Source organism: Haliotis cracherodii, unplaced genomic scaffold (assembly GCF_022045235.1).
Source record: "Haliotis cracherodii isolate W230 unplaced genomic scaffold, xgHalCrac1.p SCAF_9, whole genome shotgun sequence".
NCBI classification, from domain to species: domain Eukaryota; kingdom Metazoa; phylum Mollusca; class Gastropoda; order Lepetellida; family Haliotidae; genus Haliotis; species Haliotis cracherodii.
Window position 1 is genome coordinate 23,237,208 of NW_027266343.1, and position 18,305 is coordinate 23,255,512.

Below are 18,305 nucleotides of genomic sequence, written 5' to 3' on the forward strand. Positions count from 1 at the left end.
AAATTTGAGGGTAGTGCTCTTGTCCGGAGCATATCTCCCGAACCATACAACATAGCTTCTCAAAAGTTTTTATGCCTATCAAGCAGGTTATGTAGTGGTGCCGTTGCTATTAACAGATTTTTTCTTTTTTTTTCTTTTTTCAATTTTAATTGAAAATCGATGAACTTAGGGTAATGTCCTCGTCTGGAGCATATATTCTAAACCATGTGACAGAGATTCACCAAACTTTATGCACATATCAATCATGTTCACTAGTAGTGCAGTTTGTTATTTATAGATTTTAATCTTTTTAATTTGTAGCCCCTGACATATAATTCTAAGGTGTACTATTTACCGATATCATATACTATATATGATGTGAGCTACATAACCTAGTACATTCTCTTTATGCCTTTGTGTCATCAGGCTACTACAGAGTTATTCATATGCGAATCTGTGAAGTTATTGTTATTACAATTTCATGAGATCATCAGAAAGTGAGCTACATGAACCAATATTTAATAACCTTCATTATATTTCTAGTTTTGTCATCAAGGAAAAAGATTTCCTTGCCAATCTAAATACATTTGAAGGTACACACAGTTTACCGACATGCCACGTCGGGGGGATATGTCTTCTTCGGATGACTCTTGTTTTATTTTGAATAAAGCTAAACATTGTATCATTGCACTGTGATTCAATTTGGAGGTAAAAGAATCTTAAACAGTGGACAGAACTCAGTAAATTTTCTTCCACAATATATTGCAGTACGTATTGCAATACAGAGGAATGTATCGCAGTATATCGCAATACAAAATTTGGGGCAATACACAGCCCTAATGGTCACAAAATGTCATGGAATAACTGTTTAAAACCTAGCTTAAGAAAGCAATTTTAACGTTTAGAGATACTCAAGGGTACCATGCATGGCACGTGAGCTTTCGTCACGTATGACTGATTACATCATCTTGAGAAAACATAATTCTTCCAGTAATTATATCTTTCATGACTGTTACAAATATTGGGACCAAACAATAATAAAATATATTAGGATGTGCTTAACTTTTTCTTTGTGGATATCTTCAGTGATGTCGCCAATCATCCAAGATGCTTTCTATCACAGCTTCCTCACGGATGGTATTTCCAATTCCGACCTTTCGGACGCTCCACGATCTATTGACTGATCCTGCTTTCTTTTACGCTCCTGTTCAAGCAACCAAATAGTGCTCCTTCTTTTAAGATATTACGCTTGGAATCTATGTGTTCTGTTCCTACAGCTGATCGTGCTACTGACCGTGCCTCAACTACCTCCTGGGACGATCCTGATCATTATGCTCAGGTTTGTAGGAACAAGATGACGCAGGATCGACGATCGGATTCTAATGACCAGGTTTGTCATTCTAGATCAGGCCACTGCTCTCGCTCTCCCACTCTGCTACAAACATTTGCACCGTTCCTACGGTCGGTGCTCCCCTGAACGACGAACATCCTCTAGGGCGATCATCGAGACTCATGATCCTGTTCCACTTTGTATGACTACTCCTCGGCTCTCTTACCCACAGGAAGCTCTACCTATGGCAGGGATTAGTCCTCCACTGTCACTTATGTGACGACAACCCTCGACCCTCTTCTAAACCTAAGGATCTTATTCAGTTCACAGATCACCGGATCGCATTCCCACCAGGTCGGCTCCTTGGGAACCTTGTCCACATATTCTCCCCACGAGTTGGGATCACCATGATCAACAGCATAGTACAGAACCCTCGTTCAACTCAATTACTATGGTCTTTCTTCAGCATTCGGGCATCTCTTTGACCTCTCAGCCTACAGATAGGGCTCAAGTTCTGGTTACCTCCCGGTTGGCCCCTCCCTCCCAGGTTGGGTGGTTTGATTTCTGTGTCAGGTGACCCTACTCTACTAGATCCAACAGCTGACAGTCAACACCCACCTGGTGGGCTTAACCAACACTTGTCGCCATCCTCCTTGATCGAACCAGCAGACCCTGAATCAGTCCTTCATTGCACCACTGACAAGTTATAGCTACATCGTATGACTTCAGCTGCGGATCAATTCACAGGGTTCGCAGTACCATCAGCTAGCTTATCCATTATCCAGCTCCCACCTAGAAAAGTATTATTGGACATCAACTCTAACCTGGATACGGCCTTTGCATCATTCCGTTGCTACGTAATTGACTCGCTACACCCTTGAAGATACCGACACTCATTGAATGTCAGACATGGTGACTTCCCCAGAGTTTGACAGCGATGTATATACACTTTCACAGAAGTGCTCAGTTTCATCCTTCCTGGTTGAAGATCGAGACGTCAAACACTTTGATACCAAGGTACACCATACACTACCACTCATGTCTATGATTCTGTCAGCAACAGATGCTCTCTTCTCCCCTTCTTTCTACACTCACTCTCACAAGGATGCCTTCATTCGAGGAGTGGTGCTCCTTATGCAAGAAAAGCTCATTTCACCATTCTGGTTCCATATAACAGCTCTTCGTCACTGGAATGATCCTTGGTCCCTGTTTGCAGATGCAATCCGGCAGGTTGATCAAGATGTACAGAGAGACTCTAGCCTCCAAGTCAATGTGGATCTTTAGCAACACCCGAAGTGACAATTGGAAGATCAGGATCAGAAAGAGTGGAACTATCCACACTTTTCCCTGCCAAATGTGATCTTCGAGATTTTCACTCCTCTCGGCCTATTCCCTCTCGCGGATGCACTTGAGTATGAACGGGAAAGCGAGGTTTGAGGTTACAGACATGCCTGTTGGCGGAAAACTGGGGCTATTTGCAGGCAATTGGAGTATCCTAGCAGACCCCTTTATGACTCAGTTACTACAGCAAGGATATCTACTACCACTGACCTCTCCACCACCTACAACATTCCAGGCTCTCCAGAGAGCGTATCCGGCAACCAACTACCAACGCTTATGGATGCTGTAGGTACATTGTTGGTAAAAGACGCCATTGAATGTCTCGGCCCACTTCCCATGAACCCAGGGTTTTCTTCACCCATTGTCCTTGTCCCCAAAAAGGACAGTTGAAAATTCCTGCTCATTTTCAACATAAAGGTATTCAACGTGACGTACTTAGAAGTTCCGCCGCATTTTCGCATGACATTGATCTTGCTCCTTTGCATGCTCATTCATCCCGTCGATTTTATGATCAGTCTCGATCTCCAAGATGCTTATCTGCATGTTCCCATCCACTGTTTTATTTTACCCGTTGAAGGGGCTCCTGTTGGAATTTCCTTGGCCTGGTGGCTTTTCACCCGTCTTACCTGGCTTGTTACATAATTCATACATGTTTGCGGGATTGTGTTCGATTCTTTTCTCACAAACAACCGCTCCGACTCCATCAATGGCAACAACTCCTGTTTGAGGTCAACTGGGTCTGTGACCACTCCAATCCTTCCCTAAGCTGATCTCCGTAATAGTCAGTTGACCACAAGCGGAAAAGAGGCTTAGTTTAGATTTTCGTTCCCTCATTATCCGGTATACCTTAAACCTTTTCTATTGCATTCCAATGACCCAGGAACGAATGCCAGCACTGTGTCTGGAATTGCTCACCTGTAAATCAGCATTAGAAACTAACAGTTTTAGACCACTAGTCCTTATAATGATAACATATACTATATATATGAACAGTAGACACCTTACACTTAGGCAGAAAACTCACATTGTTTCATCAATGCCTTTGTCATCAAGGAACGGAAGCCTATGGCCTATGAACATTGTCAAATTGGCAATATGGACGAAACACCGTTGAACTTCGATATGCCAGGCTCCAGAACAGTTGACCACAAGGGTGCCAAGACCATATCCGTGAAGACAACGGGGAACGGGAAATAACATTTTACTGTTTTTTTAACTTGTTTGGCTGATGGGACGAAACTAAAACCCATGGTTGTGTTCAAGAGAAAGACAATGCCAAAAGACAAGTTTCCGGCTGGAGTTGTTGTCGCGGTACACCCCAAAGGATGGATGGATGAAGACTTAGTTAACCGAAATAATAATAACTTTTTCTATATGATTAGAACGTTTTTCATCTTATATTATTGAATATCTGCGAGTAGGGGGCACGTCTTGCAGTCCGACTTCGCAGTGTTTTTTGCCTTGCACTTCCTGGTTAGGCTCATCTTTTTCAGCAATTTTCTTTCGTATTTCAATTGTCAAGTTAACACCTCGGCTTATCTACGGGGTCGGCTTATCTGCGGTCATATGGTAGCAAAACCCTTACAAAGGGCAAATTTCTACTAGTTCTTATGATACCTTAACTATTGGGCAGTTTGGCAAGGACTATAGGACTAGTGCCAATTTCTAACGCTGTAAATGCACAACAGGCAGATGCTCCTCATCCAGGTGTAGCTGCGCCAAGAACATCATGGGATTTTCCCTTGGATGCAGTTGTCCTATGTCATGCCTAAACAGAAACAACTTACATAATTTTCCAGAAGAGATGGAGTCTGACCGTGACTAGAGGTGACATTGTTTCACAGCCTTGACTCTGTGATGTAATTTTTAATACTTCATAATGCTACAAGTATTCACATGTTTGTTTCTTCAATCAAATGATAAACTAGTGAAATGCTTAGACAAAAGTGCAGAATATCAACAATTGTGAGTAGTATCATTTGTTCTATTGTTGGGGATCATGCAGTTTACCACAGAAGTCAGTGAATAAGGTACATCATTGAAAAGACAATGTAAAAAGCTTTCATATGATATATTACATGACCATGTTGAAGAACTATATTAGATCCTGATTTTGAAAACAGGTCAAAATGGTGGCCATCTTGAAATTCAAGATGGCCACCGTAAATGTTCACAGGAAAACTTGAAACATCATTTTTCTTTATGAGTTTACTATTTGGTGTTTTTAAGAATTGTTGCAATTATCCCACTTATCCACTACAACAACATAATCTACCACCATATCTCAATAAGCAATTTTCGTCAAAATTGTTTTTTGGGGGGTGGGGTAACAATGTATACAATATCTCAGCCCCTATGTAACATATTTTCATTTTGTTTTCTGTATAGGATAGTACAATGGTTCAGGCAGATTAATACCCAGTTATAGTGGTTTTATTGTCACAATTCAATGGAATTAGTGTTTTATCTACTCACACGAAAATGAAGTAAAAAAACATTATTTTTATCAATGTTTCCATTGAGAATTAGAATAACAGTTAAATGAAACAAAATGTTTGCCAAATACAGATAACCGAACATATTAACTAATCAAAGACATAATTTGGATAGTTTAATGACTAAATAAAAATGTTACAGCCAATTTTGTCAAATTATGCATTTTTTTTTCAATTTATGCAATTTGGTCCCCTTGAAAATTCATGCTCACACTTGCAAGCCTACTAGCCAATGAAAATTGTGTACACATACCTCCTTTATGCAATAGAAAAGGTTTAAGGTATATAGGAAAATGTGGGAACGAAAATATTGTTTTTCACCCCTGGCCAACTGACTATAACACTCCATCTGCACCCTCACCTTTGGTGTCTAATCGCATTGAACGTTTGCGGCGGGGTCTCTTTGGGGCCATTTATCTTGTCCCTCCATCTGTTTGTTGCTGCTTCAACCAGAGTTTGGGGAGCGCACTTTCAAGATCTTCAAGTGGCAGAGCGGTGACAATTGTTACCTCCACATCAACAATCTGGAATATATGGCAGTCATTCCAGCAGCCTCGCATTGGTTAGAACTCCTACGCTCCTCCTCCCTCATGACAACGACAACACTGTAGTTGTGTGGTACATCAACAGAATGGGATCCACAAAATTGATGTCCTACCTCTCGCTATTTCTCGAGTTCTTTCAACTCATGGACTCCCTCAACATCCATATCTGTTCTCGGCATATTCCAGGGATCTCCAACGACAAAGCAGACTCCCTGTCCCGACCTGATAGACCATCACTGATTGACTCTCCACCCAACACCGTTCCAATGGATTTGCCAACTTTATCGGGCCCCAGAAGAAGACCTCATCGCCACCCGCTTCAACACTCATATCCCCGATCCACTGGCTTGGGATCACGATGTGTTTTCATGGGAATGTCTCAACGCATACACTTTTCCGCCAACATGGATTGTCCTCCGGGTCCTGCAGAAAGTAGCAGCCACCAGTCACCTGTCGGTGACTTTGGATGTGTGCTATTGACCAACGTGCAATTGGTTTCCCACCTTGCTAAGGCGAGCTGACGAACGATGGAATAGTTCGCTCACTCCGCGACAACCTAATCCTTCAGCCTCACACTTGAGAGATCCACCATAGCCACCTACCTCGTGGCTATTAACTCTGTCATTGCTACGACTTCAGAGGCAAAGGTTTCCATGATACAATCCCCCATCCACTCCTACAAACAAGCAGGCCAAGTCGCCCGTTTGGGTCACCTTTGTAGGACCTGAATGTTATTCTTCAACATCTGGTTTCCTGTGATTATGAGCCACTGGCTGAGGACTTTGATCTGTCACACTGAAAACCATAATCCTGTTAGCTCTGGTTACTGCAGCCCGCATTTGCAAAATTCATACTTTGGATGTCAACAGCGTCCAGTTTAAGAGATCCGGAAGTATTGAGGTGTTTCTTGGCCTTTGTTCCTGGCCATTCCGATCGGTTATTTATGATTACCCTGCTTTCGTCTATCTTGGGATCGAATGACCAAGAAGACTTCTCAGTTCGAGCACTTCAACTGAATCTGGATATGTTTCGCCAGCACAGACGCTCTTGGAAGAGACTTTTCACCCCGCTGCCAATTTCACCTACATCGGAAATTTCTCGTACTATGCTTTCTTTCTGGCTTTAGACCTGTCGAGATCCGGGGTAGTATAGGTCTTCAGCAACCCATGCTTGCTGTAACAGGCAACTAACGGGATCGGGTGGTGAGGCTCGCTGACGTGGTTGATGCATGTCATCGATCCAAATTGCGTGAATGGATCTTCATGATTGAAATCACTGGAATGTCTGGTTCAGACTCAATTATTTACAGACTGCCGTCATATAGCTGATATTTTGTTGAGTGCGGCGTAAAACAACAAACAAAACCAAAAACCTTCTGGCTTCACTTCATCATCTTTTGGGTGTATACCTTCTCTGGGCTGCCTGCAATAACTACGTCCAACCCTCACAAGACTCAAGCGGATGCTTCTACCTTGGCTCTACACAGTAGCTGCAACCTCTCTACGATCATGAAAGGGTGCTTCTGGAAGTCTGATACAGTTTCCGCCTCTCAACCTTCAAGACATCTCATTCTCGGACATCCAAGTGCTCCACAAGTTCGGTACGTTGGTGTAGGCACAACAATTGTCTTTCCACAGTTCATTCAGTTAAACTGTATACACACGTAATCCTTGTGTGTTTATGATTGTATTTACAGAATAAATCATTGAACATTTACTTTGGACTCATGTGTCTTTTGATTGTTCAGGTTTTCCCAGTTTAGCTCACCTGAAGAGACTCACACATGTAATGCCCACCCAACCATCCCCACATCTCAATTCCTCTTGCCTGATAGCTCTGCAAAAGAGAATGAGTTGGCAGAGGTATCCATGTGGTCACCTCAAGCAGGCTTGCTGTGTACGGGAGCATGTGATTGGCCTGCCTGCTGGATGTAACCATGGTAATGCTGGGGTGTGTTCGGGTAAATGTTTATATTTTAGAAGCTGGAAACATGGTTCAAGAACCTTTCCACATAGGATCATAGAGTAAAAGGACATGCAAAGTGTGAGAGATAAGTACAGTGATCCCTCGCCACAATGCTACCTTCGGGGTCCAAATGATTAATGAGCGTTATAGATGATCAGCGGTTTAACGAAGGTCAAATCGTAGTTGGTAGATGACCGACAAAACAGTAAACATGCTCTGCCTACCTAACACGATCTACGTTGCACGTTTCAGAGTTTCAAAAAAGATTAGAATAGAAGTTATTTATGATTCATAGTGTAAAAAATATTTATCGAGTATTAATATGCGCTTTAAAAAACCCACATCGTATCCATAAAGCGAATTCAGGGGAATAAACAGATATAACGAACTTGGACAATAAAAGTATGAAATTTGATATAAAACATCATTAGACAAGATGAGTTATCATTTAAAATGTATTTCCTGCTTTCCAAAGCATTGTTATATATGCAGAGATTAAGATTACTGTGTTTATTTTTATCCTCCCGGCATATAATGCGGGGGGATATAGCGATCAGCCAGTCTGTCTGTCCGTCTGACCATCTGTCCGTCTGTAATCATTTCCTTTTCCGGGGCAGAATTCGAAAACCATTCAGTGTATTTGATCGAAACTTGGCAAATCTATCAGGCACATACTGAAGTGGTGCCTTTTGATATTTTGGGATTTTTCTAATTTTTATTTTTTTCAATTTTTATGGAATGAAGTTGGACATAGACTCAATTGGGGATGGGGTTCGTTTCCGGGGCAGAATTCGAAAACCATTCAGTGTATTTGATCGAAACTTGGCAAATCTATCAGGCACATACTGAAGTGGTGCCTTTTGATATTTTGGGATTTTTCTAATTTTTATTTTCTTACATTTTTATGGAATGAAGTTGGACATAGACTCAATTGGGGATGGGGTTCGTTTCCGGGGCAGAATTCAAAAACCATTCAGTGTATTTGATCGAAACTTGGCAAATCTATCAGGCACATACTGAAGTGGTGCCTTTTGATATTTTGGGATTTTTCTAATTTTTATTTTCTTACATTTTTATGGAATAAAGTTGGACATAGACTCAATTGGGGATGGGGTTCGTTTCCAGGGCAGAATTCGAAAACCATTCAGTGTATTTGATCGAAACTTGGCAAATCTATCAGGCACATACTGAAGTGGTTGCCTTTTGATATTTTGGGATTTTTCTAATTTTTATTTTCTTACATTTTTATGGAATGAAGTTGGACATAGACTCAATTGGGGATGGGGTTCGTTTCCGGGGCAGAATTCAAAAACCATTCAGTGTATTTGATCGAAACTTGGCAAATCTATCAGGCACATACTGAAGTGGTGCCTTTTGATATTTTGGGATTTTTCTAATTTTTATTTTCTTACATTTTTATGGAATAAAGTTGGACATAGACTCAATTGGGGATGGGGTTCGTTTCCGGGGCAGAATTCGAAAACCATTCAGTGTATTTGATCGAAACTTGGCAAATCTATCAGGCACATGCTGAAGTGGTGCCTTTTGATATTTTGGGATTTTTCTAATTTTTATTTTCTTACATTTTTATGGAATGAAGTTGGACATAGACTCAATTGGGGATGGGGTTCGTTTCCGGGGCAGAATTCGAAAACCATTCAGTGTATTTGATCGAAACTTGGCAAATCTATCAGGCACATACTGATGTGGTGCCTTTTGATATTTTGGGATTTTTCTAATTTTTATTTTCTTACATTTTTATGGAATGAAGTTGGACATAGACTCAATTGGGAATGGGGTTCGTTTCCAGGGCAGAATTCGAAAACCATTCAGTGTATTTGATCGAAACTTGGCAAATCTATCAGGCACATACTGAAGTGGTGCCTTTTGATATTTTGGGATTTTTCTAATTTTTATTTTCTTACATTTTTATGGAATGAAGTTGGACATAGACTCAATTGGGGATGGGGTTCGTTTCCGGGGCAGAATTCAAAAACCATTCAGTGTATTTGATCGAAACTTGGCAAAGCTATCAGGCACATACTGATGTGGTGCCTTTTGATATTTTGGGATTTTTCTAATTTTTATTTTCTTACATTTTTATGGAATGAAGTTGGACATAGACTCAATTGGGAATGGGGTTCGTTTCCGGGGCAGAATTCGAAAACCATTCAGTGTATTTGATCGAAACTTGGCAAATCTATCAGGCACATACTGAAGTGGTGCCTTTTGATATTTTGGGATTTTTCTAATTTTTATTTTCTTACATTTTTATGGAATGAAGTTGGACATAGACTCAATTGGGAATGGGGTTCGTTTCCGGGGCAGAATTCGAAAACCATTCAGTGTATTTGATCGAAACTTGGCAAATCTATCAGGCACATACTGAAGTGGTGCCTTTTGATATTTTGGGATTTTTCTCATTTTTATTTTTTTCAATTTTTATGGAATGAAGTTCGAAAACCATTCAGTAGGTTAAACAATGTATGCTTCTAAAAGAACATTCAACTGTTGACTCATTACATACAGAATTGCACATTTACTAGTGGTTACTTTACAGACAGCTGCCGGGGGGATAATGTCATCCTTCTGATGACTCTTGTCTCATAAACTAAGCCGGAAATAGCAATCAGCTTAGCAAATGTTTCCTCCCAATCTGGTTCCTGTAAATAATGGTGAGTTGTGCGATCTAGCCTACCTATCACTTCACATACGATTTCGCCAAAATTATTTTAAACATTATTATAATTATTGAATGAAATTTTGAATAAAAATTAATAAAATATATAGCAAACATTAGTCCAGATAAACAATGAACAATTTTTTTATTACTAGATATTATAATAATAGGATTAAATTGCATACTTCAGTTTGGATTTGTTGACTGGTATTTCCGGTGTCACGTGATTGCGGTGATCAGCTGATAATGTTTTCTGAGATGGGGGAAAACAACGTGTCATTGGAAAACTTGAGTTTATTGAAAATGTTAGTAAATTTTGGGAGCCATACATTACCTCGCGCTATAACCGAGTTAGTGATATATCGAAGAGCGCAATAACGAGGGACCACTGTATATGAATATACAATTCATACTAAAATTTCCAATTCTCTGCAAACAAAGAAATCAAAAAGTGATTTCATATTTAGATTTTATGTATCATATAAATAATCAACAGATAGTAATTAATTGTTCAAAATTGGATAACATCATTGTCATTGACCCAGGTTCCATATGGCACACATGGAACAGTAGAATTTCAAGGTGAAGGTCATCTGTTCTCCATATCTTTGCATGGCCACCATTAGAGCCCAAAACTGACTGGTATTGTCATCCTTTGGAAGCAATCAGATCTCGAATTGTGGCCTGGGGAATGTTCACCCACTCTGCCTGCAGTGCTTGTGGTTGTAGCTGACATGCTTGTAGTCCAGTACATCCCTTAAATGTTCGATTAGGTTTAAATCTGGAGACCTGGAGGGCCATGGCAGTATCTACATGATGTGATTCAAACTACCACCACCAAAACTGTCTGTCCACTTCCTGTATGCAGTGTCATGCATACGGGTCCCCACAATGCCAACAAACACGTCTACCATCCGAAGCAAAACATAAAACATGACTCATCACTAAACCAAACTCAACTCCATCGAAGTTGTAGCCATATTCTGTGACCTTGACATCATGGATGTCGCAGCCGATAATGCAGGTCTGTCAAAACATGTCTGATAATGTAATCTTGTAATGTCTTGTAGCCTGGTGCTTCATGGAAATTTCTTGCAACAGCTGAAGATGATTCTCCTGTTTGCAGTAGGCCCTTGGTATTGTTACGTTGGGCTTCAGTTGGTCGTGGCATGTTTTCGCAGTTCAATCCCTGTAAGATTAAAATGGCATGCAAATGAAAATCCAATGCTTTTATTGTCCAACAAGTGATGCTGTACTTGCATGTCATTTGGGTGTGTTTCGGTGCCAGACTCTCACATGGTTGTGCTTTTGCAATCTTTCACCAAATTTTTGCAATACCTCATTGTTTCTTCACAAATCAATCATTTTTCATACATGAATCCCCAATTCATTTTAGGCATTAATTTTGTATGGATGTTGGCAACACCCTGTCAGATATGATTTTACTATTTTTGCGTGTGTTTTTTTGCAGAGTATTTATATAACAGTCCATTCTGAAGAGATTACATTTTCTGATCCCAAGTAATATAGTCAAATATTGGGATGCATATTTCTGCAATAATGATAACCAGATATTTGTGAGTCTGGTGATTCATAAATGTTTGAAGATTGAGAAATCCCTGAGTTGTAACACAATATCTGCTAAACATTTACGATGGTTTGATCAAAATTCTTATATTATAGGAAATTTGTGTTGTTGATAGGGGTATTATAATGCTCTACTATGTACTGCTACTTATTAGTTGCCTTTAAATAAGTACACTGTTCCTCAATTTTAGTAACTTTATTCAAAGGTTAGATACAATGCAGACAAGCAACAGATCAATGGCATGTTACTTTGTAAATTGTAATATATTTAAAAGGGGGGTTTACCAACATTAAGCTATGAAAAGAATTCTATAAGTGTCATAAATTTGAGCTTTGTATCCAGAAGTGATCATTTCATGTTTTAAGAACAATTAGATAACTGGGGGTTGGGGGAGACTATGATATTTTTTTGAAAGAAAATAAAATGTTCCAGAAAATGCTTGAGAAACAGTTTGTTCCTGAAAACAAATATTGTTCACTGGATGGCATGAAAAGAAATGTGTTGTGGTTCTGAAAAATATTGTTCATCTACTTCTGAGTAAAATATGTATGGTTGAAAGCACTGACTGCAAAAAATCTAGATTTGACAAAAGATACAGCCCCAGTAGGTGTCACTGCTGCCACTCTGCTTGTACAGGTGGGGAGAAAAGTTAAACAAGGAGAGAGAAACTATCAGGGGTAATCTGGTTAGAGTGCTTAATTTGGATTTAATATTACTTGACTGGTTTCTTCCACTTTATGTGTATTTTGCCAAAATACCTTCACAAGGACCATACCGTACCATATTGAACATCCTAAGAGTGTCAGAAGGTCATTTGTTACGCCAACAAGCCATTGGAGGAGTCACTTTTTTAGGGCTTCATTGGTGAACAGTACTAGATGCCATAGATGTTGCTCATGCAATCAGAATTGTATGTTTTCATTTCTGTTATCCTAGGATGTCCAGACAATGGCAGAACAAGTTAAGGGCTATGCTAAGAAGCAGAAGTTGACATGACCGAACTATAGCTGACATTTTTTGCCACCTCAGTTGATGTTGATAGTGCAAGCCTCAATGCAAAGGGAGTTTCTCTCAAACCCCCCTTCCATTCATCACACCTGCAACCCCAAGGGGTCTCAGGTGATGAATCCTGTTCCAATCATAGCCTCCACAATTACTGCTACACTCAAGTGTGCTTAACAGGCCGTAGGGCGGTTTAACAGTTGGGCAAGTCCCTCTATGCTACTTCTCACTTATTATAGCCTGACCGGACCTAGTTTTCTCTCACCCACCTCGAACCACCACATGTATTCCCAGTCCTTGGGAGGCAGAGAACTCTTATCAGCTTTGAAAACTTGGACCCCAATGAAATGCAAGCCTTACCTCTGTTGACTACAAAATGTTGATGGCCTTATCCAATTTCATTGAAGATTGATGAAAGTTTGTTTGGAAAACTTGATTCACCCCTCATTAGGGATATGCACTTTTTCAAAGTGGTAAGGAGTTCGAAGGAGATTGTGTTTTTCTCCCTCTGCAAGGTATATTTCTTTTTAAGTTGAGACTGTTCACTGGTGTTATCCTAAATATGTCAAACAAAAAGGAATTTCAAGTATACAAGGAACATGAACTGACTTGTGTAATACAATTTGAAAATCCAAAATATTTTTTACTCGTATTTCTTTCAGGCAAAAGCTGAATTTGATTCTGTTCCTGAGCGTGTGCAAAATGAAACCACCTCTACAGTTGCAAGTAAGTTATAAACACAATTACATATATTTATAAGCTGAAACTTAACATGCTTGTTCCCACAAAGAACTATTTGAGACTGACTTTCAATATCACATTGGAGAATCAATCCTCCCTTTCTCTCTGTATCTCAGTGTATCTGGTTCCTACATTTGGAACTACTGTTCTCAGAAAAGTGGAAGATGAGCTCATGTGTGTCATACAACATGTCTGATGAGCAAATTGCCAGGTATTTGCCACTCTCCTACCCAGAGTTTCATGCGGCCGGCAGCCAGCCAGCATAGTACCTCTGCCACAGGCCAGCGCTATGTGATGATTTGTCACATCTTTAACAGTCCATTCAAGATATTGAATAAGCTTTTCACCCATTTCTTGTTTGACAAATCTACACATTTTCATAAACAAATGTCAAAGAATGGTTACGGTTCATAAAGAAAGTATCCTGATATGTGAAAAATCTTCTTGTTTTTGTGTAGTTATCCTTTGTTTACACTGGTTGTACGGCTCCAAGTGCTGTCATCGAAGCCCAACGGAGAGCTAGCGATACGGTCACTTTGATGAATAATTATATATTGTCATGAAATTCACTGTTGCAGTTGTAGTAGCATGTATAATTATGCAAAACAATATGTTAAGCGCCCCCAAATACTTGCATTAGTCCGTTCTATACTGATTTATGAAAAAGCGCGTTTGTTTACAAACAAGAGAAAAGTCCAGTCACATGATATGCAAATGAGCCTGTGGCAGTGGTGTTATGCTGAGTCACCACTGCGCCGGAGTGTGGGTATTTGCATGTTTGCTATATATTTATCTGTTGGGTTTATCATCTTTGTCTCATGTTTAGTTCTTACATTGCATGAATTACACTGGGCATGCACGACTCTGACATCTAGGTGGCGTTTTCTGTAAATATGTCTTAAACTTTAATTATAACCAATCATAGCCTTTCATAGTCTCTTGTGTACAATATATATATCTTTGAAAGGGACCCAAAATCTGTTTATCCCTCTCGGCACAATCGAAATAACAACTTTATTTCTATAAAAATGTCCTTTTCTCTATTACAAATTCTGGCAAATAGAGATGATTGTTTCATTTGTCAGATTGTGGCAGGAAGATAATAACCATACCTATTGATTATTGTGTCAAGGAGTGTAAAGAATTCGGCTAAATCCTAATACAAATAATTGAACAATCCAAATAAAGCTGTATTGTTTTGGACATTTATAGTGTTCAACATGTAACTTTGTATGTTTAAAGATAACAGTCATAATTGAATTTTATAGCATAGTTGTATTTTCGATAATGTATGTAACCAGTCAGGAATAATCTTAACATTAATTATGGGGAGGTTATGTCTTATTACGGAAGAGAGGTTATTCCTTGTACCAGATTAGAAAACCGAAACATACATAGCCATAAGAAAATGAGACAGATGTCATATGCAACACATAGATTTACCGACATGTTACCTTAAAAAGCACACTTGGGGTATACCCCTGTTGGAATTGTGGTAGTTGGGCTAAAAATAGTTTGTAATTTATTGGGTAGTATGGCGGTAAGTTTAATTTCCATGTATATTAAGGGTTGTAAATTATATGGCTTTGCAGTGCTTCAGCAGGGCTGGTGGAAGTCGTTATCTTGTAGTCAATTTATCCATTTATTACTCACCTTTGGCAGTAAAATTCCATTGGAATTTCCTATGACGGTTGCGAGGTCCACATGTCTTCCTGCTGTAGCGTGTTTCCGGATCTTTAGGTGTTGCCGAACACGCTATGTTAAGAATTATCATTTGACCAATGGGAAGCTTAGAAGATTGTATGACCCCGTGACCTATGAATATGGTTAGCTCCGTGGGTATAAAAGCCTGATACGACTGAGATCAGTCGTCTGAAGTTTCGGGTATCCCGACAAGTAAGTCCACTGCAGCCACTACGGGGAACATCCCTCTAGGCGATAAGGTTTTCTTTACCACTAGTTTTAAGTGTAGGTTTATTATGTGGTAGTCGGGTGGGGGAAAATTAGTTGTAGGAAAAATATGTAGAAATAAGGATTTAGGTAGTTTGGAAAGTAAGAAATAAGTTAAAATGTAGGTTTTGTAAGGTATTTATTATCCCCCGCCACAAAGTGGAAGGGGGATATAGGAATAGGTCCCGTCCGTCCTTCCGTCCGTCCGTAATAATTTCATTTCCGGAGCAGATCTTGAAAACCGTACCATATTTCTTCACCAAACTTGGCACATAGATAGATCTAGTGGTGAACTGGTGCCTTTTGATAGTTTGGGATTTAAAAAAAAAATGTTTTTCAAGTTTCCATGGCAACGACTTTGATTTAGACTGAAAATGGCGGTAGTCCTCGTTTCCAGAGCAGATCTTGAAAACCGTACCATATTTCTTCACCAAATTTGGCACATAGATAGATCTAGTGGTGACCTGGTGCCTTTTGATAGTTTGGGATTATTAAAAAAATGATTTTTCGTGTTACCATGGCAACGACTTTGATTTAGACTGAAAATGGCGGTAGTCCTCGTTTCCGGAGCAGATCTTGAAAACCATACCATATTTCTTCACCAAACTTGGCATATAGATAGATCTAGTGGTGAACTGGTGCCTTTTGATAGTTTGAGATGTTCAAAAAAAGTTGATTTCGAGTTTCCATGGCAACGACTTTGATTTAGACTGAAAATGGCAGTAGTCCTCGTTTCTGGAGCAGATCTTGAAAACCGTACCATATTTCTTCACCAAACTTGGCACATATATAGATCTAGTGGTGAACTGGTGCCTTTTGATAGTTTGAGATTTTAAAAAAAAATGTTTTTCAAGTTTCCATGGCAACGACTTTGATTTAGACTGAAAATGGCGGTAGTCCTCGTTTCCAGAGCAGATCTTGAAAACCGTACCATATTTCTTCACCAAATTTGGCACATAGATAGATCTAGTGGTGACCTGGTGCCTTTTGATAGTTTGGGATTATTAAAAAAATGATTTTTCGTGTTACCATGGCAACGACTTTGATTTAGACTGAAAATGGCGGTAGTCCTCGTTTCCGGAGCAGATCTTGAAAACCATACCATATTTCTTCACCAAACTTGGCATATAGATAGATCTAGTGGTGAACTGGTGCCTTTTGATAGTTTGAGATGTTCAAAAAAAGTTGATTTCGAGTTTCCATGGCAACGACTTTGATTTAGACTGAAAATGGCAGTAGTCCTCGTTTCTGGAGCAGATCTTGAAAACCATACCATATTTCTTCACCAAACTTGGCACATATATAGATCTAGTGGTGAACTGGTGCCTTTTGATAGTTTGAGATTTTAAAAAAAGTTATTTTTCGAGTTTCCATGGCAACGACTTTGATTTAGACTGAAAATGGCGATAGTCCTCGTTTCCGGAGCAATTCTTGAAAACTGTACCATATTTCTTCACCAAACTTGGCACATAGATAGATCTAGTGGTGAACTGGTGCCTTTTGATAGTTTGAGATTTTAAAAAAAGTTATTTTTCGAGTTTCCATGGCAACGACTTTGATTTAGACTGAAAATGGCGATAGTCCTCGTTTCCGGAGCAATTCTTGAAAACTGTACCATATTTCTTCACCAAACTTGGCACATAGATAGATCTAGTGGTGAACTGATGCCTTTTGATAGTTTGGGATTTAAAAAAAATAAATGTTTTTTTTGGGTTTCCATGGCAACGACTTTGATTTAGACTGAAATAGAGGTAGTCCTCGTTTCCGGAGCAGATCTTGAAAACCGTACCATATTTCTTCACCAAATTTGGCACATAGATAGATCTAGTGGTGAACTGGTGCCTTTTGATAGTATGGGATTTTAAAAAAAAAAGTTATTTTTCGAGTTTCCATGGCAACGACTTTGATTTAGACTGAAAATGGCGGTAGTCCTTGTTTCTGGAGCAGATCTTGAAAACCATACCATATTTCTTCACCAAACATGGCACATAGATAGATCTAGTGGTGACCTGGTGCCTTTTGATAGTTTGGGATTATTAAAAAAATGATTTTTCGTGTTTCCATGGCAACGACTTTGATTTAGACTGAAAATGGCGGTAGTCCTCGTTTCCGGAGCAGATCTTGAAAACCATACCATATTTCTTCACCAAACTTGGCACATAGATAGATCTAGTGGTGAACTGGTGCCTTTTGATAGTTTGAGATGTTAAAAAAAAGTTGATTTCGAGTTTCCATGGCAACGACTTTGATTTAGACTGAAAATGGCAGTAGTCCTCGTTTCTGGAGCAGATCTTGAAAACCATTCCATATTTCTTCACCAAACTTGGCACATAGATAGATCTAGTGGTGAACTGGTGCCTTTTGATAGTTTGGGATTTAAAAAACAAGTTGTTTTTCGAGTTTCCATGGCAACGACTTTGATTTAGACTCAAAATGGCGGTAGTCCTCGTTTCCGGAGCAGATCTTGAAAACCGTACCATATTTCTTCACCAAACTTGGAACATAGATAGATCTAGTGGTGAACTGGTGCCTTTTGATAGTTTGGGATTTAAAAAAAAGTTATTTTTCGAGTTTCCATGGCAACGACTTTGATTTAGACTCAAAATGGCAGTAGTCCTCGATCTTGAAAAATGTACTATATTTCTTCACTAAAAGGCTCAGTGAACATAGTTCACAGGAGCTAATGCAT

At 39.4% G+C, this 18,305-nt stretch overlaps 1 protein-coding gene across 4 annotated transcripts in view; it reads left to right on the forward strand.

The window, feature by feature from the left end:
• LOC139452190 (prominin-1-like) overlaps positions 1-18,305 on the forward strand; it is a 508,194-nt gene that overhangs the window by 148,783 nt on the left and 341,106 nt on the right. For all 4 annotated transcript variants that reach the window (XR_011652352.1, XM_071233561.1, XM_071233559.1 and 1 more), the window contains one exon: positions 13,588-13,651. Coding sequence is in view for 3 of the 4 variants with exons in the window: in XM_071233561.1 (XP_071089662.1) it covers positions 13,588-13,651 (64 nt within the window). In the remaining variant the exon portion in view is untranslated. The remainder of the gene's footprint in view (positions 1-13,587; positions 13,652-18,305) is intronic.